General features: G+C 49.9%; 1 protein-coding gene across 1 annotated transcript in view; it reads left to right on the top strand.

Annotated features, from left to right (window-relative positions):
* tnrc18 (trinucleotide repeat containing 18) overlaps window positions 1-22,528 on the top strand; it is a 56,523-nt gene that overhangs the window by 23,173 nt on the left and 10,822 nt on the right. Inside the window, exons 4-23 of the mRNA XM_008302114.1 lie at window positions 2,096-2,200; window positions 2,602-4,422; window positions 7,699-7,786; window positions 7,941-8,170; window positions 9,612-9,758; window positions 10,345-10,529; window positions 10,812-11,226; window positions 11,378-12,385; window positions 12,470-12,615; window positions 12,696-12,829; window positions 12,950-13,063; window positions 13,154-13,337; window positions 13,412-13,727; window positions 15,690-15,902; window positions 18,337-18,510; window positions 18,944-19,407; window positions 19,800-19,934; window positions 20,513-20,654; window positions 20,737-20,854; window positions 22,022-22,336. Coding sequence (XP_008300336.1) covers window positions 2,096-2,200; window positions 2,602-4,422; window positions 7,699-7,786; window positions 7,941-8,170; window positions 9,612-9,758; window positions 10,345-10,529; window positions 10,812-11,226; window positions 11,378-12,385; window positions 12,470-12,615; window positions 12,696-12,829; window positions 12,950-13,063; window positions 13,154-13,337; window positions 13,412-13,727; window positions 15,690-15,902; window positions 18,337-18,510; window positions 18,944-19,407; window positions 19,800-19,934; window positions 20,513-20,654; window positions 20,737-20,854; window positions 22,022-22,336 — 6,454 coding nt within the window. The remainder of the gene's footprint in view (window positions 1-2,095; window positions 2,201-2,601; window positions 4,423-7,698; window positions 7,787-7,940; window positions 8,171-9,611; window positions 9,759-10,344; window positions 10,530-10,811; window positions 11,227-11,377; window positions 12,386-12,469; window positions 12,616-12,695; window positions 12,830-12,949; window positions 13,064-13,153; window positions 13,338-13,411; window positions 13,728-15,689; window positions 15,903-18,336; window positions 18,511-18,943; window positions 19,408-19,799; window positions 19,935-20,512; window positions 20,655-20,736; window positions 20,855-22,021; window positions 22,337-22,528) is intronic.

Here is a 22,528-nt window from a genome sequence, read left to right as displayed (position 1 = left end):
GAACTACGTAAATGCCTTGTTCTGTGGGACTCACCTGTACAGGAGTGAAAACGATCAGGTAGAGCTGTGATGACATGATGTAAATGCTGAGAAAATGCCACATACTGTGTTAAAAACAGGGTTCGGTTTTATGTCAGTCGTAACTTGAAAACAAGACGCAGAGACAAAGGATGGACGAACTCTGACCGAAGTTTGTCTGGAAGTGAAGCAGCAGCATCAAAAGCTGAAGCAGCTAAACCCCCCGTTGGCTGAGGAAGCAGGAGACTTGCTCTGTTATGGATGAAATCCTTCACGGCCTAAGAGAGATTCCTAATGCTTGGTGTTGGGCTTTTATACCGACTAAAACTACTGAATGCGATTCCTGGCAGGACTGTGGATGTGCCTGCACAGGAAGCCCGTATCAAAGCTGTGAGCGATCCAGGTGAGCTGTGGTTAAAGTGGCTTTGTGAGAATCTTGGTGCCTTCGCTCTCGCTCCATCATCCCTCTTACGTTTCGCTCTCCTCTTGCTGCCGACATCCCCGCCGCCCGCCTCGCTTGGCTTCTCCATTTCTGCCACTCAGAACGGCGAGGCGACAGATTTATGCCTCGGCTCGGCTGCCCGGCGCTCGGTGCTGGAATGGCAGCGGCATCTTTAATGCTTCTGCGAGTGGGAACAGGGAACGTCTCGCCCTTTCACAGCGGCTGCCTTTCTTTTTTTTTTTTTTCCACTTGAGGCCTAACGTGGGGACACCAGCCAGGGTTGGAGCCTCCTCGGTCCTAACAGAGAATTCCGGCCACAAGCCTTTGTCTATATTAAGATCTGGTCTTTAAGAGCAGCAGCTGGCTGTCAGGCAGACTCTTGCCCAACAGCCGAGGCTGACCCACGGACACGACGGCTCACGGCGGGTGACATGGGGTCAGCCGGAGCTATTGTATTACAGAAACGGGGTCAGCGTACAAGGTTTACAGTTTGTTTTAGTCTCCTGTTGTTGGCTGTTAATGGATTATTGAATTTAGTAGAGCTGCAGAAAATGAATCAAGAACTCTGATTGTGGATTTACAGTCGAGAACAAAAGTTTACATACACTTGTAAAGACCACATATATGGTTGAGTTTCCAATGACTCGTATCCATTTAAACCAATTAGAAAAGACATTTAACCAAACATCAGCTTTGCTCTTTGTGTGTTTTTGAAACAGCAGATTAGGTCATATTCCCAGCAGACCTATAATCAGAACCAAAATGCATGATTGGGTTTTTTTCTTGTGATAAAAATGCTTGTATTTCAAAAATTCCATCACAGAAAACTCGTAGTTAAAGGATCGTAAACTCACGGTTTCCATACCTGGTCTTCATAGTTTTCTCTGATAGGGCATGGGGATGTGTTCTCGTCATTCATCACTACTTTGGGATCAATTTGGTAAAATATTATCAGACTAACAGTAAATGTAAACACCAGGTAGTTACAGCTGCTAATAAAACACCTCTCAGTTCAACACCGTGCAGCTACACAAAGTTGCTGCTTCCCAAGAGTTAGACCAACTTCTTAAGCAGTTTGAACCAAGACTGAAGGGTGGAGCTGTCACATCAGACAGCATCAGGATGGATCTCCGTTATGAGGAGGTTTAATCGGCTGAACCAGGAGAGGAGCACGCTGCTACCATGCAACCCGACTTTTTTATTTGCTTTCTTGGCGGTTTGCATTCAGTGCATTTAAATGAAGCCGTCCAGCGTTTTCTTATCGTTATCGATGGAGGCGTCCATCACGCGGTCCTTTTATCGCCGTGGATGATGTAACGATGTGAAATCCAGCCTCGCTTCCTGTCATGAATCCGGCTTGTTTTTGATCAAGTCATCTTTTGGGCTATGATAACAAAAGGGGGACCATAATGTCCAAGAGTCCGATGTCACATGTCTTGTTCCGTCCAATCAGCAGTCCAGAATCCAGATATTCAGTTTACAATGTTAAAAACAATAATGTGGATTTACTATCAAAAGTCTTGCAGATTAAATTTCTGGACGAAGCCATGATATTTCCATAAGTGTTGTGTGATTTTTGTTTATTTATTTTCTATTAACTTCCTTGTTTTGTTTTTTTGTTTTGTGTCTCTTCAGGTTACCCTCCTCTCCCGAGCAGTCTGTACTCCAGCCCTTACCTTTCCTTGGGGCACCTGGAGCCTCCCTCGCTCCCCCAGCACCCCCTCTACGACTGTCATAAAGGTCAGTATCCGTCACCGACAGCGTTCCCGGGAACAAATGGCTGCGTTTAGCGTGAATGCATCAGTGGCAGTAGGTTTCGTGTCGGGCCTTTTCACTGTAGTGCAGTTAGTGGTGGAGCTCGGCCAAACCTGCAGCCAGAAATACAACATCCAGCAGACTTTTTTTAGTCTTGTTTCTGTTATTTTCTCTCTGTAATACATAGTACTGTTTCCTCTTCTGGGATGTGGCTGTTGCAGATCTGCAGTAGGTCTGTGTCACTGTTAAGTTTTCTTGGCAAGTTGACATATAAATATTTATCGTGCTCACCTCTGCCTGCAGTGTGCCGCTACGCTCTGAGTCTTCATCATCTGTTTCAACAGCTCACGCGGTGGCTTGTTTGTGTTGTGTCTTGTTTGTCTTAGAGGGATATTACCTGCCATCCTCCCTGGGCCAGTCGCCTCTCCACCCCCCGTCGGCTTCCCTGACCGTCCCGTCCAGCTCCACGCCCCCTCAGAGGACGTCGCGGGACGGGGGGAGGGACAGGTCCTATCGAGGAGACAGGGAGCGGGAGAGGGACGGCGAGCGAGAGCGGTCGAGGGAGGAGCCGCGACCGCACAGCGTCGTGGACTTGACGCAGGACGGGAGGGGCGAGGAGGACCGCCGGCCGGGCAGAGACCGGGAACGAGAGAGGGAAAAGGACCGGGACACACACAGAGACAGAGATGGTTGGTCCTTCCATCCTCACCAGCAGAAGTCACACTCCCAGCCTTCCACAGTGGAGCCCCGATCCAGACTATCGCCTCCACACGCCTCCTTCCCTCCTGGTGGGGGCGGAGGCGCAGGGAGGTTTCACGGACCAGAAACAGACAGAGGGGGTCACGACGAGGAGGGCGGCTCTCGACCTCACCACAGCCTAAACTCTAACACTAACTCAAACAACTCAAACTCTCACGCGGACAGACAGAGGAGGAACGACTCGGTGGCCACGTCGGCCGGGACCCTCCACATCTCCTACGTCCTGCCTCCTGCTCTCCAGCCCTCCGCCGCCGGTCCGCCCTTCCTCTCCGCATCCAGAGAGACTATCAGAGAGCAGCGAGTCAGCGCACCGACGTATGTGCCTTCTGTGGAGGTTTACGACGAGCGGGCCGGGCCCATCCAGATCGCATCGCAGGCCCGCGATAACAAACACGGCGACAAACACAGAGACAGAGAGCGTGAAAGAGAGCGAGAGCACGAGCGGGACAAAGACAGGGAGAGGGAGAGCTACAGGTTTCATGAGAAAAGCCTCGTGGAGCATCCTCGGCTCTCCCAGTCAGGCGACTTAAGCAATCAGAGAGAAGAAGGGTCAGTCATTTGTTCTAACGGCTCCTTTGGTAAGAGAGGCCAGGACGCATCTTTCTCTTCCAATCAATCAAGGTTCAGCCCAGAAACTAGGGATGTTTCTAAACACTCAATCCGACTGGGCATGGAGCGGACGGGGTCCGAGCCCAAGTGGAATACCATCAGCCCGTTGGCCAACTACGCCACAAGTCACATGGCCGCTCTGGCGGCCCAACACGGACACACACTCCCGTCTCCCCACAGCCAGCCGACGCACACACAGGTATCCCATTCCCCCCACACATCCCATCGGCCCAACAGCAACTCACAATCCTCCCACAGCCATTCCCCCCAGACTCACTCCTCTCACGGCCGTGCAAGCGAGGAGGGGAGTCAGAGACGCTACCTCGACCCGGCGGCCCTCTACCGGCCTGGGGTGTCGCTGGTGGGAGGGTCCGGCGGCGGAGAGCGCGGTGGAGCAGTCGGGTTGGATTCCACTGAGGTCTCAGCCATGCAGAGCCTCATTAAATACAGCGGAAACTTTGCCGCTGAAGGCCCCGGCTCCTCCAGGCACATGGCGGACGGCCGAGGGCCCTTCGGCGGTCTGGGTAACATCGGGATGGACGCCGAGAGGGAGAGGGATAAAGAACGAGAGCGGGAAAGAGAGAGGGAGCGAGAGCGGGAAAGGGTGGCGGTGGCATCGGGTGGTTCGGGGGCTCTGAGGGTGCCGCCTCAGCTGAAGCGAGAGCAGGAGCGGCCGGACAGCGCTCGCTCCTTCGGCCGGGAGGGGGAAGGCGAGGTGCGACACCCTCCGGTCGGCATCGCTGTGGCTGTGGCCCGACAGAGAGACAGCGGGACCAGCAGTAAACAGATCAGCGGGACCTCAGACACACAGAGACCCCTGCTGCAACCAGCTATTAAAGGTAATGATCCAGTCACTGGTCCTCTCCCACACTTTCCAACTCCACATTCTCCATAACTGATGTAGTTCTCTGGCACGACGGAGGTACTCACAGCGAGGTAATCGACTGAAGCAGAGTCATTTGTGTTATGATCGTGTATGAAAACATTTTGTGATGTTTACTGGATACAGGTTTGAAATACTGGAAAAAACCCACTGAACTGATCAGATAGTTTAGCGTGTTGTGTAGTTTCTGGGAAGTTTCTGGGAAGTTGAAGGGGAAGTTTGGTTTCTTTGAAGTGGGATTACATGAGGTACTGTTCCATAGTCGGTGTATTATCTCCAGTGGTTGATGCTCGCTGTTTGGAGAAGTAGAAAGGAGGAGCGACATGTAAGCTAAGCGATGAACTGCTGTGGTTGGGTTCAGCCGCAACAAAAAGCCCACATAACACGATCAGTATTAGCTCAAGCACAGACTACCTTCAGTATGTTTTTACCGCTTTCCTTTCTGGCAAGGAACTGAACCGTTTGCATTGTTCTCCTCAAAGCCACCAGACATCACTGACATTAGCTTTACTTCGTCTGTGTGGTCTGACTCACTGAACGTGGGTTAGAGGCGTAAGTCGGTGTGACTTTTCCCTGCTCTTCCTCTATCTGCATGTTATCGTCTTCAAAATCCCCTAATCTACAGAAAACAACAGACTTGGATCAGTCCTGCTAGTGTTCTTTATTCACCAAACCAATCCCCTGACGCTGTTTTGCATTACGGTGCTGGTCGGCCTCTTCCAGTCGGGGACTTTATCCACTAGTAGGACTTATTGAGAAGTACCTCAAACAAACTGAACTATCTGTCCCTACATGTTCATCATCTCCTGCTTCTGCTTTCACGCCGTCAGAATCGTCCTGCAGGGAGTTACGTGAACTAACTGATTCCTCATTTTGGTTTCCATGAATAATGGAGGATTCATCTCTTCACATCATCCCTCTGCCCGTCTGACTTTGAGGTGTTCGTGCATGTGATGTTGTTAAAAACAACTTTTTCCACAAGTAGCTAATCACGTTGTGGAGTGTTTTATTTATGTTTTGTTTGTTTTATGTATGTTTTGTTGTTGTTTTTTTGGACACTTTGCGTGCTCGGTGCTGCGTATGAATCCCTGCCATAGCTCCTGTACGTCAAGGTCATTCGGTCACAGCGCTTCGGCTCCGTTTCTCTGTCGCTCTCCTTGTTTCTGTTTCTTTCTCAGCTCCATGTGTCACTGAGCTCTTTATGTCCTCTCACAGTTCGGCCTCTCTCTGTCTCTCGCTCTTTTCATTGAGTTGAATGTGTCCCTCCCCTCCTCTCTGAGCAGGCCTTTGTAGAGGCACTCCCTCCTCGTCCTACCTCAGGCCCCCTGCTCTTTCTCCACTCTTTTCTTCAGCTCCACCCCCCTGCCCGCCTCCACCCCCTCTGCATTAAACATGTCATTACAGAGTGCAGCTAAAAGCTACAAACAAGCCTTGAATTACAATAAGACCATGGGTGCGTTGCTAAGCAATGGATCAGTCTTGAGTGACTGTGTGTGTGTGTGTGTGTGTGTGTGTGTACGAGGAACTGTGTGTATTTATGAGCTACAGTAGATGCTGGTGCGTTCGCATGTGCGCGCACGTGCAACCCTGTTGGGGAGTGTTAATTCATTTCTTTGCTTGAGCAGAGTGATTCATCTAATGGCGTTAGTCCCTCATGGTAAGAGGAGCTCTAAATAAACCGCAGAAGATTTACACAAATAGATGGATGAATGAAGGGTGGATGGACGTGCAGATGGAGGGAGGCAGGAGGAGGAGGGAGGGTCTAACAATAACAGAGAGGGACGTAGATCGATGGGTTTATAGATGGGAGGAGAGAGGTATGTCAGGTAGTAGAGGAGTGAAAGGAGAGGGTAGAGTGATGAGGGACGAGGAAGAGGAGGAGGAGGAGGAATGTAATGCTAATGGCAGGCTTTCTGATGCAGAGAGGATAGCATGTGGGACAGGCTCCTTGTAACCTTGGTAACAGTCTGGAAACCTCTCCTGCGGAGCATGTCAAGGATTGTTAAAGTCTCTTGTCCCTTTACAGGCTGCACACACACACACACACACTCACACACACACACACACACACTGCTGGAGCAGAACTGAAGGGTTCGGCACAGTTGTATAAAACCCTCTGCTACTCGGGGACCTTCAGTCAGCATTGATGAGCTGGAGGAGGGTTAACGGGAGCGAGTACGAGGAGGAGATCCTCATGTTTATTCTGGATTGCCCGGTCGAGTGCTGCTGCCCTTAAAGCGCTTATTTATTTTTTTCCTTTTCGCCACCGGCCCTCTCGGTGTGCAGCGTGAGTGTTGCAGCTGTTAGTGTGTACAGTAAGGCAGCGGTGGCATGTTCACGCGTCTCCTCTGGACTAATAATTGATAAGAGCTGACAGTCTGAGTGAGAGCTGTCACTGCATTTCTGTGTTTGTACAGTTTGTGTGCTTCATGTGTGGAGGCTGATGCACTCAGAGCTGGATGGAAAGATGGATTTGTACTTTCCTTCAGGTTCACCGTACTTGCTTGTGTGTGGTTTTTAAGATTCAAGAACTTTCCATACGTTATCTATCAACGCTGTTCTTCTTCAGACCTGTGCTGTCTTGTTATGATGGGGCCACCTTGTCTGTTTTCCCTTCGCTCTCCTGCCGTCACCCATTTTTCTCTTCCGCTTGTCTCCACTAGAGCTGCAATGATTAATACATTTATGGATCGGTTGTCAGCTATTGAAATTAATTGCCACCTATTTTGATAATCAGTTTGAGAAGTTTTTTGGAGGAAAAAATTCAAGCTCCTTAACTTGTATTATTATTATTTTTCCCTCCTCTGTGACAGTGAGCTAAATACCTTTGGATTATGGACCGAACAAGACATTTAAGGACGTCATTGTGGGCTTTGAGAAACACTTCTCTACATTTTTCATAACTTTTAATTGATCAAAACCCAAATCAGTTAATTAAGAAAGCAATCAGCAGATGGATTGATAATCAAATAATCATTAGTTGGGGCCCTAATTACTCAAATATCCTCCGACATTGCTTCCTCTTATTTCTCTAATGTCTAATAAATAAGCTTTTATTGCCCATGTTCTTTCCTTTAGTGTATACAGGTGCACAGATATTGAACTTTTCTCACCATATTGTAATTATGTGAGATGGGCCTGTGGTACATTTGGGATTAAACTCTCCAGGAGTCTCATCGATGCAGCTCTTCAACATCTTCATCTAATCTATTTCGCTGTTTTGGTGAACTAGATGAGGAGCGAGGGGAGGACCGCGCTCACCACCGCGACGACAGACTGCTGGCTGGCCGGCTGGAGCGCGAGCAGGAGAAAGTGCTCAGGTGAGATGAAGCTGATGCAGTAATTTCCCGCCTTGCACCAGATTATCTTTATTTACTCAAACATGAATCATAGTGTAAATGATCTAGTGGTAGGCCTTCCTAAAAGTGAAAAGTTTGTTGCATATGTTTTGCTCAATGTCTCGTTTCCTTCCAGAGAGTCCAAGGAGCTGGCGGAGTTCACTCAGATGCACCCTGCCCCGCTGTCCGGTGGCCTGACGCCCAGCATGATGACGCCCAGCCTCATGACCCCCAACCTTATGGTCACAGGAGGGGCCGCTCTGGCGGGGGCGGGCCGGTGGGCTCCCGACCCCTCAACTCTGACCTCTCACCCGTGGATGCCCCGGCCTGGAGCCCCTCCGGTCTGGCTCTCCAGCTCGCCATACAGTACGTGCATATATTTAGATGTTCCCAAAACATTCAGTCCTCTGAATAAGGACAAAGTCAGGCCTGGAGTTAGTGATGGGAGGAATTTTAAGGCTTGCGTCAGACGTGCAGCTGAAATGACGAATGCATTAGTTGAAGAATTAATCGGGGCTTTTCAGTTGCGTGTGTTGGCTTGTTGCTCGTATTTATCTTGTGTGATAGTAATCTGAAACTCTGCAGACTGTTGGAAAATGGAAAAATGTAATGGGTGATTTTAATATTTTAGACTAAGCTTGTTGATGCAAATATTCGGCAGATTAATTGATCGTTTGAAAATTAAAATTTGTTGCAGCGCTCATGTGCTTCCTGCTCGCAGCGCGTCAACCTTCTGTAGCTGCATGCAAGCACACTGCTGCACATGGACAGATGCATCAGCAAAGGATCAGTAGTGCAGTCATGTCAAATAGATGATCGTAGGGATCTATATGTTAAAGTCTGACATCAGAGTTATTCAAGCTGTTTGCAAAGTTCTGCATGCCAACACCATTAAACCACTTCACCAGTCAGCTCGACACGTGGACACCCGCGGGGATGTGTGGTTTCTGGCACATCTTCAGTTGATGCTTTGGGTTTGAGTGAGTTGTGAGGCGGGGCCTCTGCGGATCAGGCTTGTTCCAGTGCATCCCGCATATGCTTGATTGGATTGGGATCAGGGTGGTTTGGAGGCGAGGGACCACTGCCTTGGGCTGTTTTGACGTGTTCCTTGAGCTGTGTCTGAGCAGTTCTAGCGCTGTGCACATTGTCCTGCCCTTGCTGTTGCCGCGGGGGGTTCGCTCGGTCTGCAGAAATGTTTACGTGTGGTATACATGTCAGAGTAACACCCACGCGAACGCCAGGACCTTAAGGGTTCCCAGCAGAACATGGCATTGTAACGGGACGATCAATGTCAGCGCTGTAAGTATTGTTGCTGCGGCGTTTTCCGATTGGCCCGTTGGAGAAAGGAGGTGCCGTGTGCAGTTTGAGAGGTTTGTCCTGCTGCAGCCTCCAGGGGTGAAGTGCCACAGACATTCCTGATGGTTGCAGGACATTCCAGACCTGTTTCTCCAACGCTTGCTGTCCAGAAATAACAGCACCGAGACACACACACACACATACACACACACTCGCATACTTACGCAAGCTCACACATGACATCTGAAAACACGAGATGTAGAGACACATGCTCATGGAGGGCTCCCTAAGGTCCAGCTGTGTCTAGACACTAAGGGTAAAAAAACATGATCCACCTAAAAGCAGCTAAACTCGGCGTGTGCGCTGCCAAATGTTACGCTGTTGTGGTTTTAGTTTGGGCGTAACGATCACGATAACCCCGGCTGGATGGTAGATGTTCTCCCACCACAAAAATGTTCACTTTCCTTTCTTGTCATCCTCCATTGTCGCCTTTTTCTCGTTTCCTGTTCAGGCCTGGGTCCGTCCTCGCTTCATCAGACCCTCCCCCCTGGTTACCCACCCTCGCTGCCAGGTTCGATGCCCCCTCCCTACCAGTTTGCCAGGGACCCACAGTCCGGACAGCTGATCGTCATCCCTGCTGAACACTTGCCTCACTACGGTATGAACGCTCGTGTGTGTTAATACGGATTCGTACATTAGCAGGAATGTAGCACAGCATAGAAGTGAAGGCGTTGCTCTGCTCGTTTAAATGTAATTACGTTAAATAATCGTGATCTTCAACATCATCCTGCAGCCCTTTTTAGTTGTTTGGAAATATATGAACCACTAAATCCAAATCTAAATGCCATCCAAAGCAAAATAATAAAAAAAAACTGTCTTGTTGTTCCACCAAATGGTTCACACAGTTAAAAGTATTTTTCTGTTTTTTTATCCATGCAGATGCACTGCCCCATAAATTCAACATTCATCCTAGAATAATTAATTCTTTACAAATAGAGTTATTTAAGTCATCTGGTGAAAACAGCTGCATTGTTTTTATATTTCCATATCACAGAAAAACAAAACACGTCAGTTTTTTCCAATTTCAGGGAGCCGTTCATTTTGAGAAACAAACTGGTGATAGTTTTGTCACTGTCCTGTTTGTTCGTAGTTAACATGACACATCTTATGCCAAGAAATGCTGCGCAGGTCACATCCAGTTTAAATGGATTTGCAAGTTTTCTCTCTTCCTCCCCGTCCTGCAGGAGGGGATGCGCTGGAGCGAGGAGCGCCGGTGTGGTCGGGCGTCTACGGTGCAGGCAGCTCTCTGCAGCACGCCGCCCAGCTGCAGCTCCTTTCTCAGCAGCAGATGCTCCGGCAACAGGAGCTGCTCATGATCCAGCAGCACACGGTGCAGGTCCTGGAGCTGCAGAGGAACGCACAGCTAGTCGTGAGTGGATACATACATGGCCGTGTTAAATACAGCACACATACAACACAGTGTCACTACTGTGTTAAACTGACTTTTTTTAACTTTCTTGTTTGGTCTGTGACGCCACAAAAATCGCCGTGTAACACAATCAGTAAACAGCCGCATCCTGCAGCTGCAAAAGAATACGTCGGGGAAGTTTAAGCAATGCACACGTTAATATTTATACCCTGCAGTGAAGTCGGTCACATTATACACACAGCGCGTACATCTGATAGGATTACCTCGTCTGCTGTGTTCCAGGAGCGCTTAAAGGTCAGCGAGCACCGGCCAGAGATGGAAGACAAGGCAGACAAGCGGAACCCTGACCCGAAACCCAGACCCTCCTCGATGTCCTCCCCGTCCCCCTCCCAGATCCTGCACCCCCGCAAGCTCCCCCCGCCCTCCCGATCGCCCACCCCGTCCACGTCCTCCCTCACCTCGCTGCCCCCGCTCTCCTCTCCAGTGACCGCCCTCAAGTCGGAGGAGGGCGGCCAGAGGTTGCTGTCTCACCTGCCGAAGCCCCTGCCTCACCCGCCGCCCCCCTCCTCAGCCTCCCCGCCCCTGTCCTCGCCACGGCGGCCGAAGCAGGAGGCGGCCGAGGAGGGGGAGGTGGGACAGAGGGTGCAGAGGGGAGGGCAGAAGCCGGCCGCGGCGCCCTTTCCAGGCATCTACTCTGGTGAGTCGGGAAAAACCCAACAGTCACTGATTTGCTGTTCATCATGTGAACTTACAAGCTTGTGTGGACTCAGGAGTCTGGCTGCGTTGGTTCCAGGGTGGTGGAAGAACGTTTTGAGCGCTGGTTAATTTTTTCTCTACTCCTCTGACAGATCTGCCTCCAGGTTATCCGTACCAGTCCATCACTGCCCCGTTTGGCTCATCATTCCCCCCTTATCACATCCCAACACCCACGGGGGAGAACACGGAGGCTGTCCGACCACATCGCTCCTGCTCTCCTGCCTCAGCTGCCCCTTTGGCCCCGCCCCACCTTCATCCAAGGCCGCATTCGAGGCCTCTGGACGCAGATATCAAGCCACAGAAACTAGAACCTTCAAAGACGGGATCTTTTCTCAAACAGGAACCCGGTGTGGAGCAGCCGCCGCTTGACTTGACACCAGAACCGCTCGGTCCACTTCGGCAGGGCTGCAGCCCCGTCCGAGCCAGCGAAGACAGAGAGGAAGACGGGGACGCCCTGAAGCCTCAGCCTCAGCCGCTGCCTCTGCGCGTCCCCAGTCCTCCACCGCAGCAAGGCGAAGGACTGGACGTCAGGGAGGAAGAGAAAGAAGCAGGTCAAATCAAAATGGAAGCGTCGTCTTACCCGTGTCAGGCGGCATACCCCCTGCTTCCTCCACTCGCTGAAGCTGAGCCCAAACCAGAGGTCATCAAGGATCCAGAGCGGACACGGTACCCATCATGCATCGCTGCAGATGCAGACGGCCAGGAAGTGTCTCAGGTGTGTCCGTCGCTGGAGGACGCCGCCAGCGCCGCGTGTGAATTAGAGCAGCCAGACGCTCCAATCAAGCCTCATGCTCCCAGTCAGAAAGAAAGTGTCGCTGAGCCTCTTATCTATCCGCCTCCTGCCCCCAACTCTCCGCTTCCACTTGTCATCGGTCCAGAGGATCCCATGGCAGGTATGCTCGCCCTGCTGACAGCCAGTGAAATCTCCCAGGCTCGCTCCGGCACCCCGCCCGCCCCCATACTTCTACCGCAGATAGAAAACCCAGCTGTGGGCGCTCGCTGCAGCAGCGCAGGGCCTTTGGAGATGGCGGCGCTGGAGGGGATGGCCCTGCTCAGCCAAATGGCCCAACAAGAGATGGAGCACATCTGCCAGGAGCAAGGTAAGCAGTCACTAACACTCCAATCAGTTCTGTTGTTTTGCTTTTTGTGTTCCTCCTGTTTGATGTTTTCCTCATCCCGTCCAGATCTGACATTAGAGGGTCTAGACTGTCTTCTTGAAGCAAGCAGACAGATTCTGTTGGAGGCCATCGAGAAGCAGTCCCACATCGATCTACCCAGAATGCTGGATCCCAACAAGAAGTACAGCTGGAGGCAGAGGAAAGAGGAGCCGGTAAGAGGAAGAGGAACGTCACCCTTACATTCAAAAGTGTTGCAGCAGAATCCTGACTTGCTTTCGTCTCCCCTCCGCAGCTCTACAGTAAAATGTCTGTGGACGTGTTGGACGCGGTGGAGGTGGGATACCGTGTTCGCCTGGCCGAGCTGCAGAAGACGTACAAGGAGAAGCAGAGGGAGCTGAGCAAGCTGCAGAGACGCAGAGACAAACGGTTAGTGTTGTAAGAGCGACGAGAAGATCAGCTGATCACACGTTACACACCCACACAAAAGTGCCTCCACATCTGCCACTCAGGCAAACAAACGGCTGTGACTTTCTTGTGCTCTGGCAGAGAGCGGCAGCAGCAGGAGGACGAGAGGCGGAGTCTGACCAGACGGGGCAGGGGCCGACCCAGGAAGAGGAAGCTCTTGGCCACACCTCCCAAACTAGACAGCAGGCCTGGAAAGTGAGTGGATGTCATGTACAGTTCAACTTTGCCAGTTTGTGTTTGTTTTGAATTCTTGTTCAGCCAGTGTGATTGTGTCCCATCCCTCAGAGTGGGTAGGACAGTGCAATACTCTGAGGACTCTGAAACTGGGGAGGGACAGAAGAAGAAGTTCCGGGTGTCCAGAGAAGACGAGGAGACGGAGGCGGGGAGTGGAGGAGTGAAAGTGAAGAAAAAGAAAAAGAAGAAGAAGAGCTGGACGGACCAGGAGCCGTCCACCAGTCACGCTCTGGAGGTAGGCCGCTGGGCAGTACGGATGTTGGCAGCAGCGATTGTTCTGATTCGTTAACGCGTGTTTTCTGGTCTCAGGTGCTGAAGGCGAAGCGTGGCCACATGTGTGAGCAGGAGCAGCTGGCGTCGGACCTCGACAGGGCGCTATCGCTCTCCCAGCTCGGCTCGCTCTGCGCCTCCCGCAAACTCACCTCCGGCACGAAGCTAGAGAAGCTGAAGGGAAAGTCTGCCGAAAATCAAATGAAGGAGCGAGGCGTCCACTCCTCGAGCAAAGGAGGGAAACACAAGATGGCCGCCAAGGCCTCTGCGTCAGACACGGTCCGGAAGGTGAAAGGTCAGAAGAAGGCCGCCTTGTTCTCTCCAGTGAGATCGGAGCTCAGCAGCTGCTCCAACAGTGAGTACCTGGTTCAGGGTTTACATGTGTGATGTGAAGGGATGTTTCCTCCTCAGTCAGCACAGCCTGAGACCACAGAAGGGCCACATGTAGATATCATATGATCTCATGTCATGTAATCGATGTCTTGAGGCCGCTTTACCAAACCTGTGGGATGTGTAGAGAATCCTGAACCCTTGATGTGTGTTTTGACCAAAAGAACCGGCCCTATAGAACCTAAAGTACCAGGTCCAGGGGAGCAGAAAGATTGAAAAGGCCGATTACAGGACTGAAGTGTTCTGATCAGGACATAGCTGGAGCTTGTGTCGGGGCTCATGTTGTTAACACAGGTGATCGTAACTGATAATGAAAGTCGTGAGAACAGGTTGAATGGTTTATTTAAACTCAGGCCCAGTTATTCCAGATTGAGACGTGTCCTGTTCTCTGCTTGTTGGTTGGAGCTTCTGCAGCTGCTGCGTGGTCAGATGAACACACTGGTGGTCTAGTTACAGGTACCAACAGGAGGGCAATATCACCTGAGTTTCAAATGATTCTAAACTGAGTCACCTCACAATAATTGCATTAATTGAGCAGCAGGAGAACTCGTTGAATGTTCCTATTAAAGAAACAGGCCCCACAGTGGAAACTCTGAAAACCCCAAAACCTTTAAAACTTCATGTGGACCTGTTTACAGACTCGGTCTGCTCGTTACAGAGGACTCTGGTGTTTCTGGGAGATGTGCTGCTGTTCTTTATTCAGCTGCTCTTTGCTGGAGGGTGGTGTTGCTTCACCTTTCTCTGTAAAATACTCCAAAGGGGTTCTGTTGCATGTTGAGGCGGGTGACGTACTTGACCAGGTCCTAATGTTCACAGTGGTCTTCTTTGAATGTTTTTGTGCTTTGAGTTAAGTTGGGCGGGGTGCCGGAGCGTTAAGTTTCTGCAGACTGAGCGTCATCTTGGTGGCTGATATTTGCCACATCCACAGACGTTCCCGGTGGGATCTATAAATGTCGTCTCCCAACACCTTTTGGACACATACAGCTCCATATCGTCACCCTCCTGCCTCCGTTCTTCACTGTCAGGACCATGCGTCCACTGTGGCGGTCCTGACTGGGTTCATTCTGGTCTCATCTGACTAAAGGGCTCCAGAGGCATCTTTTCATGTTCTTTAGCCAAGTTTGTAGTTTTGTGCCAAATAACCAGCAAGGATTTTGTTCTGGTACATCATCTGTAGAGGTTGATGTCATGCAGTGTCCTTCACTCTGTCTCAGCTGTCACATGGTTTCTATCAACAGCCCTTGTGCCCAGTCTGAAGCTTGCTTGTCTGTGTTTCAGAGCTAGATCATGCTAGTAGCACACTGTTCACGGACAGCCATGTCAGCTCTGATTAATGGTACTTTACCTCCTGATTCCTGCTGTAGATGTTTAGATGGTCACTGATCTTCCCCTATGCGTTTCCATCTCGGTTATGTCTCATAATTGAAATCATGTAGAAGTTATTTCCACATGGAGCCATGATGCAGACATACAGACACATCCCACTGGTCCAAAACTGAGAAGGTTCTGGTGTTCACGAGGCAGATTGGAAATCACAGGTTTGTTTCAGTGATCACAGGTGTTCTAGCTGTTATAACAGTGATCACAGGTGTGTTTACTTTTATTGAGTTTCTACTTGGGGGCCTGAATTATCACCGTAGTTTTGCTACAGAATCTGTTTAAAGCAGAAGTCATGCAGTTATTGAGAGGTGATGCAGTTTAAAGTCACTGAAGTGATCTTGCATAGGTGTGTGCTCCCTGCTGTTGTGTACCGTATGTTGAGCTTTTTTAAGCCAATAGCTTTAAACTTTAACTGAGGTTTAGTTTGAGTCTTTGCAGACATGCGAGGCTGTGATGTGGAGGTCAGACAGACATCCTCCTTGTGTGTGACTCTTTGCTGTCGTCCTTGTGACCTCATGAATCATTAACCGCACTCTCTCCACACCAGACTCAGATTCAGAGGAGCACAATTCTGCTCAAGGGGGCTGGCCCCCTCTCTCAGGGATGCGTTCCCACGGCAACCTGACCAGGAAGAGGCGGTCCACGTCATCGCCGACCTCCCTGCTGTCCGCTCAGAAGTCTCAGAAGAAGAAACACAAGCACTTATCGCTGCTGCTAGAGGAAGCGGGCCTCAGTTCCTCCGACGACTCCTTCGACCAAGGTTACTGAACACCTCTTAGCACCTTGCCGCTTGCTGTTCAGTCAGACCACACTGAGTCTCGAGCCTCCTCACACTTTGTTTTTCGCTAAGGCAGCTGTTTTTCAGACTTTGCATTAGCTTGACCATCTCTACCTCTCATGCTGCTGATTTCTCTGCAAAGTTGCTGTTTTGTTTTGTTGTTTTTTTTTCCTCTTTTGTTTTTTAAAGAAGAGTTTTCTATGGTGGTTTTATTGCCTGCATTGCAAAATAATGTTTTTTGTAGTATTTGTACACTGAAAAATTGTGTGAATTGTGAGATTTTTTTCCATAAAGTTGTATTGCAGTTTGGTACCTATAAGCTTTATTAAAGGTGTTGATTTGATTGGTACAGAATGCAAAGCACTGTGGTCCTTGTGTCTGCTTCATCTGTCTGTCTCCGTCAGTCTGTCCAGCTGCCACTGCACCTCACACATCCTTTAAAGTGCTCTGTTCCTCAAATATCCCTTCAGTTCTCCTTGCACAGGTTGTTAAAGCTGCACAGTAGCAGAGGGTTAGTTCAGAGCACGCAGAGCCTGAACCGGACTGGACAGATTGGTTTTCTTGTCTTTGCAGGGCTTGATATGTGACGCTAGTCTCGGCTAGTCTTGCTAGTGTTTAGGAAGGGTTAGCGTAACTCCTCTCAGGTGATGTGTTTACTGATTGTGTGGCCTGGTTCTGTTTCTGATGCTGTGGGGGAAGTAACTGATACCCAGAGTGATGAGATGTTGGGGATATTTGGACAATAGAGCTCCTCCTGTGTGTCTACTAAACCTTCAAATAACCCTTCTCCCTTTTACGTTGCTCTCTCAGACACCTTGCTCTGTCCTCACCCCTCCTCCCTCCCTCCCCTCCCTCCCTCCTGTCCTACCCATGATGCTATGTGTGTCTCTCAGCCTGTTCCATGTGCTTATGCTGCTGCTACTGCGACATTACAGAAGCTTGGCAAGGACTAGCGCAGCCTTGAGCCTACACTACCTCGCTATGGCTATTCTACGCTGTGGCTAAAGCTTTGCTTAAGCTAGACTGTGCTAAGGCCAGGCTACGCTACGGCCAGGCCGCCGCGCTGCCCCACCCTGCCTGAGGCCACACCCCTGTCACCTGCTCTGTAAGTAGGAAGTGCCCCTCCCTCTATTCTTTATTGACCACTAACATGGACTGCACAAATTAAACCACATACGCAAAACATTAACTTTTTTTTTATCTTGATTGTTTTTCTTTGTTTTGTTTTTTTTAATTTATTCTCACAAATTGAAGCTTTTTAGTGATGTCGCCATGGTTACGCCCGCTTACCCGCCTTCACGTCTCCCGGTGACTCGTGAAAGTGTAAAGGAAGGCGTTTTGGCGGGAGCTGAGCGTGTAACCATGGTCATTCCAACCACACATGAGCGTTATTCTACCAAGGGGCCTCACAGGGCTGTCCTCTCAGTGCCTGCTTGTTGTAATGTCTGTCTGCTCTCGTTAACACTCAGTGGATTCACAGTACAACCTGCACACCAGATCTGTGTCAGAAAATTAGTTTAAATAAGCATCATAAATCAACAGCGGCGTCCTCTGAACGTCCAGCTTCATCAGCGGTTCTGCTCAAAACAACCTTGAAACCTTCAACACTGATGTTCGTCCTCGTGTTGACTGTCTCTCAACTAAAAATCTTATTTATTTTACGTTTGAAAGCACAAAACGATGACGTCATGTTGTAGTCGAGGAGATCTTGTACTGTGCATCCACCCTCACTGTTAACTCTCTAACCCCGGAGGAGGCTCTCCTCCTGCTCATCTGCTGCCAAGGACCTGTCTACTAACTGCTAGCAACACACAGCTAACCGGCACTATGCTGCAGTGTACATGCCAGTGTGTGTGAGTGTGTGTGTGTGTGTGTGCCTTGGCCTTTTTCGGTGCTCTGCTGGCTCTTTAGAGGAAGGACAGCAGTTTTTTTTTTTCTTTTTACTTTTGTCACAGTCTCTGAAGGGTTTTTTTGTCAATAATGATGGTATCTGAGTCAGAGTTTCAGCTCGCTCAGTCACAGCAGATTGTGAGTGAGTGTGTGTGAGTGTGTGTGTGTGTGTGAGTGTGTGTGTGTGTGTGAGTGTGTGTGTGCATGTACATGGCAGAGCTTCCCTGCTCCATCTTGCTTATGCAGCTTCAGGGTGTGAAAGGAGGCTGCAGTGTTGTGGACGGTGCGTCGCCGCTGGTTCCACTGTTGTTTCCGACCCGACTACATGTTAACAAGTGTAGACAAATGGTTACTCTTAAAAGTCCAAGTTGCTGTAAAAGTATTATAATCTCCTCTAAGGTGTGTACAGTTGGTAGAGATGATGGGAAGTGATTGGACCTCTGGCCCAGACCCAGTGATTGGACCTCTGGCCCATGCTGCTGCAGCATCATGTGTCTCTGAGCTGAACGTCTCTTCTCTGCTGCAGAAACATCCGACGACGACGATGAGGACGAGGAAGAGGAGGAGTCTGACTCGGATGGCTGTGAGGAGAGTGGACTGGGTCTGCTGGCCCGGTTTGCAGCGAGCGCGCTCCCCGTTAGCTCCGGCCCTTTGACCCTCCTCCATGATGGCAAACACTGCAGCAGGCAAAGCACTCTGGGTAAAACATTAGACTGTTTCAGTGATGTTTGGATGTGGATTACCTTTTGACAACAGGACAGGTAGCACAAACCAGCGATGTGCTTCCTGATGTCCGAGCTGTGCCGACAGGATGCAGACACACCTGCTCGCTGCACAAACTCTGCTGTTGGCGAGTTTCACAGCCTCCCTGAAGGCCTCCAGCACCATCATCGTGTTCCTTGTGGTTGAGGAGGTTCACTGCCAGAGCATTTGTTCAGCGTTTTCTTATCGATTCATGGTTAAATTTTAATTCATTTCTAATTGTCACATCAGGGCGCTCGTAATGATTCCGTCTTGAATTATGTATTAGTTCCAGATTGATCAATAGTCCCATTCACTGAAATATTGATTTCAGAGAATCCAACACCTTGGTGCATGACTTGCTTGTGTGACCCTGTTCTGTCCTCCGTCAGGTTCTTCTGAGTGCGAGTGGTCCGACTCTGGCTCAGACTTGAGGCTGAGGAAGTTCCCTTCTCTGCTGCACGGGAAACGCTCCATCCCCGAGCTGCCCCTTCTGCCCCCGGCAACCCGCCGCATCGACCAGAGCAGCCCCACCAAGAGAGATGAGGTGCTGCAGGTCAAGCGGAAGTCTCTGCCGAAGCCACGCCCCTCGCCTCGCTCGCCGCGCAGGATCAGCTATGACCTCACCTCCAGCTCCAGCTTCGGAGGCTTCAGCGAGGATGAGGGATGGAACCGCCGACGCAGCGAGAGGATCTTCCTCCACGACGCCACCACTTCAGCCAATCAGGTGTCCGTGTCAGCTCCCGCTTCCGCCACTCAGACCTCCTCCACTGGCTCGGCCCCGCCTCTCACCCCGAAGCCCGCCTCCAGACCCAAACCCGCTCCGCCCAGCAGGGACGGCAAAGATGTGGTGAAAGTACGTCAATAATTCATCGATCGGTTATTCCCTTGAATAAGAAACAAAGCTCTGGGGCCGTCCCCCTCCTCTCTTCTGTTCCCGGTTCTGTCTCCTTCAGACTCTGCTTCCTTCACATCTTCTCGTCTGTTGACTTGTTTGCGAGTGTGTGTTAAAGTGTGTGTGTCAGAGTGCCAGCAGGGTTTTCCACTACTTCAGTGGCTGCAGCTCTCCCCTGCTGTCTGAGTCGTGTTGCTGACAAGAAAGGACAACTGCAGGCCTCCTGGCAGCTTCCCGCCCTCACAGCCTGCGTGTGCGCGTGCATGCGTGAAGATGCAAATCTGTCCAGCAGAGCCTCGGTGCCGTCCTGCATCCGTATGCATGTTCTAACTCTGTGGCTTTTTGTAAAACAGAAAAAGAAGCCGAAGGAGCCTCCCCTGCCTGTGAGCCCGTCCACTCTGTGCAGCCCAATCACAGACAGCCCTGCAGCTCTGAGCCTCAGCCCAGCGCGCAAGAGCCAACCCAAAGCCAAGACCAAAGCCAGAGAGGTCAGTGGCATGATGAATCAGCTGCAGAGTCATTATGGATGTGGACCTTATTATCCTGACAAGGACAAAACCAGAACTATTAGTTATTAGATCTGAACGTGCAGCGCTGTGCTGGACAAACACACCAGCAGCAGCAATAAGGCTGAAGCAGTGAACCGTTAGCTCGTGTTGTATTTAACACACTGTTGTTTTGTTACTGAGGGAGAAAAGAAAAAAAACAAGTAAACCTCTTGCGTTGTGTGATTTCTGCCAAAGTGTTGTATTGCTCACCATCTGCCACCGGCCCAAACTCGGGCTTGTTTTGGAAACACTGAATGCAGCTGAAGTGTGCGCAGGGTTCTTTGTGGTGGTGGAGCAGCAGAAAAGATGGTGTATTCAGCAGCATAAGTGTTGTAATATGTTCCTGTCTGACTTTGAAAGGCTCGTTTATGGTTTGTGGTGGTTTGGTGTGCTGCCACACATCAACCTGCACCAACATGTTCACCTTCAACAAACACCGTCAGCTTCAGTCGGACGCTTGTGACAAATATTTCATTCACTGAGCTGCTTCTGAAACGTGAACCAATGTGTCTTTGCAGCCTTCCAGGGGCGCGGTGAGCCGGCTGATGGAGAGCATGGCGGCGGACGAGGACTTCGAGCCCAACCAGGACAGCAGCTTCAGCGAAGACGAGCTTGTGCCGCCGCGGAGCAACAGCGTGTCGGAGCGCTCCTCCACACCGGGTCAGTGCAGCCAGACTCCAGCCTCCACGTTTCACCAAAGCATGATGTATGTAAGCACTGACGGCTCCTGTTTCCTGTTCAGCTCCGGTGCAGTGTGTGCTGGATAAGGACTCTCTGGTGGACGGGCTCAGAGTTCTGATCCCGATGGACGACCAGCTGCTGTACGCAGGACATGTGAACACTGTCCACTCCCCTGACATGTGAGTCCACACAAGAAAAGAAACCACCGGACCACGCTGCAGCCTTTAAACCTTAAGCTGGTTCTGGTTGTTGTTGTTTTTCTTCACTTTAAACTAATTTTTCACTAAATAATAAAGTCCAGCACCTCGGTGGAAACAGCACAACAAAAAGTGGAGCGAAGTCAAAGTGTTTTTGGGTGCAGTCATAAAAACAGAAAAAGAAAATCAAAGTTGAATTACTTTCATTATTCGCTTTACAGAAATGAAAGTAAACCTCACAGGTGTCACATTTTTAATTTATTTCCATTTAAAATCACTTTTTTTGTTTAACTTTGAGTGTTTTCCTGATGAACCCAAAAGCAATCATAGTTTTTACACTTTGGTTTTCGTACTAATCAAACAAAGGAGAGCTGTAATATTTACTGGTGAGCTTTAGAGTCGCTCCTGTAGCTGATCTAACCCTTCACCCTGTTTCTGTTTCTGTGCTAAGCTGAGCTAAACTGCTGCTGATTGCAGTTTCATATCAACCTTTTTCTTCAGCTAACAGGAGAATCGGCTCATTTGCCAAAATGTGAACCTTTTCTCTAAAACACGCCGGATCTTGTAGTCAGACAAACATGAAGTTTAACATTTAGCTCCTTTAGGACTCAGCTCCACCCAGAGCAGCACAGTGGAAGTTAAATTCTTATTTACTGTATGATTCAGTTAAGAATCCCCTCATAGTGAGTGTCTCCACCAGATTTATAACTACACATCTGTTTAGAGTGTATAAAAGGCCACATTAACACATGTAAATAAAAAATACAGTTTCACAGTTTCACGATGCCCTAAAACCTCCATTTTCCTTCATCTGACCCACACTGGTAGATATAAAATCCATCTCAGTGGTGATACGGGTCCAATCTGACCCCAAACAGCCTCAGAGTACAAAAACATGCAGCACCTGTATAAAAGTTTATTTTTGTGTATTTTGGGTCACTTTAGGAAAAGTCCTCAGATTCCAGGTTAAATGAAAGACGTTTAGGGTGTCAAACAGTTTGTGAGAGTGAAAGAAACCACATCAGACCATCAGCGTGGAGATAAGGACTCGGCTCTGTCGCTGTGAGCTGCTGCAGCTCCACAGACTGTCGGACTGGGTTGGTTAAACATCTTCACTTCCAAACTTCTGACCCGCGTCTCCTCCTGCAGATACAGCGTGGTGGTGGAGGGGGAGCGAGGGAACCGGCCGCACATCTACTGCTTGGAGCAGCTGCTTCAGGAGGCTGTGAGTAAACTGGATGAATGTGTGTTCTTTGGATGTCTCCACAGCCCGATCTGCTTCACACGTGGTGAGGGTCTCGCTGGGGGATGCTCAAGTAGTTTGAACAAGCGGCTGCTCAGAAACATGAAAACAACCACGACAGTCGACGACAGCGTGCTGTTAGTGTTTCCTCATCACAGCTCGCTTCGTCTCACGCTGTCATTCAGACGTTTTGTGTTTTTTATTTGCTTTAGCGGCCTCGTGTGAGTGAAATAAATGACCCACGCTAACACAAGGATGTCAGAGACTTTCTTAATGCTGCAGTTTTAGATCAAGTGCTTCATAAAAATACTGATTCTCCAGTGCAGGGAAAGTTTTATGGTTCCATAAAGTGATTAATCTGGTATCTGACTGAATTTGAGGTCCAGTATTTTAGTGATTAAGCGTCTGACAAA

The sequence above is a fragment of the Stegastes partitus genome, unplaced genomic scaffold (assembly GCF_000690725.1).
Source record: "Stegastes partitus isolate 25-593 unplaced genomic scaffold, Stegastes_partitus-1.0.2 Scaffold1759, whole genome shotgun sequence".
Classification (NCBI taxonomy): Eukaryota; Metazoa; Chordata; class Actinopteri; family Pomacentridae; genus Stegastes; species Stegastes partitus.
This window is presented reverse-complemented; position numbering and strand designations above follow the sequence as displayed.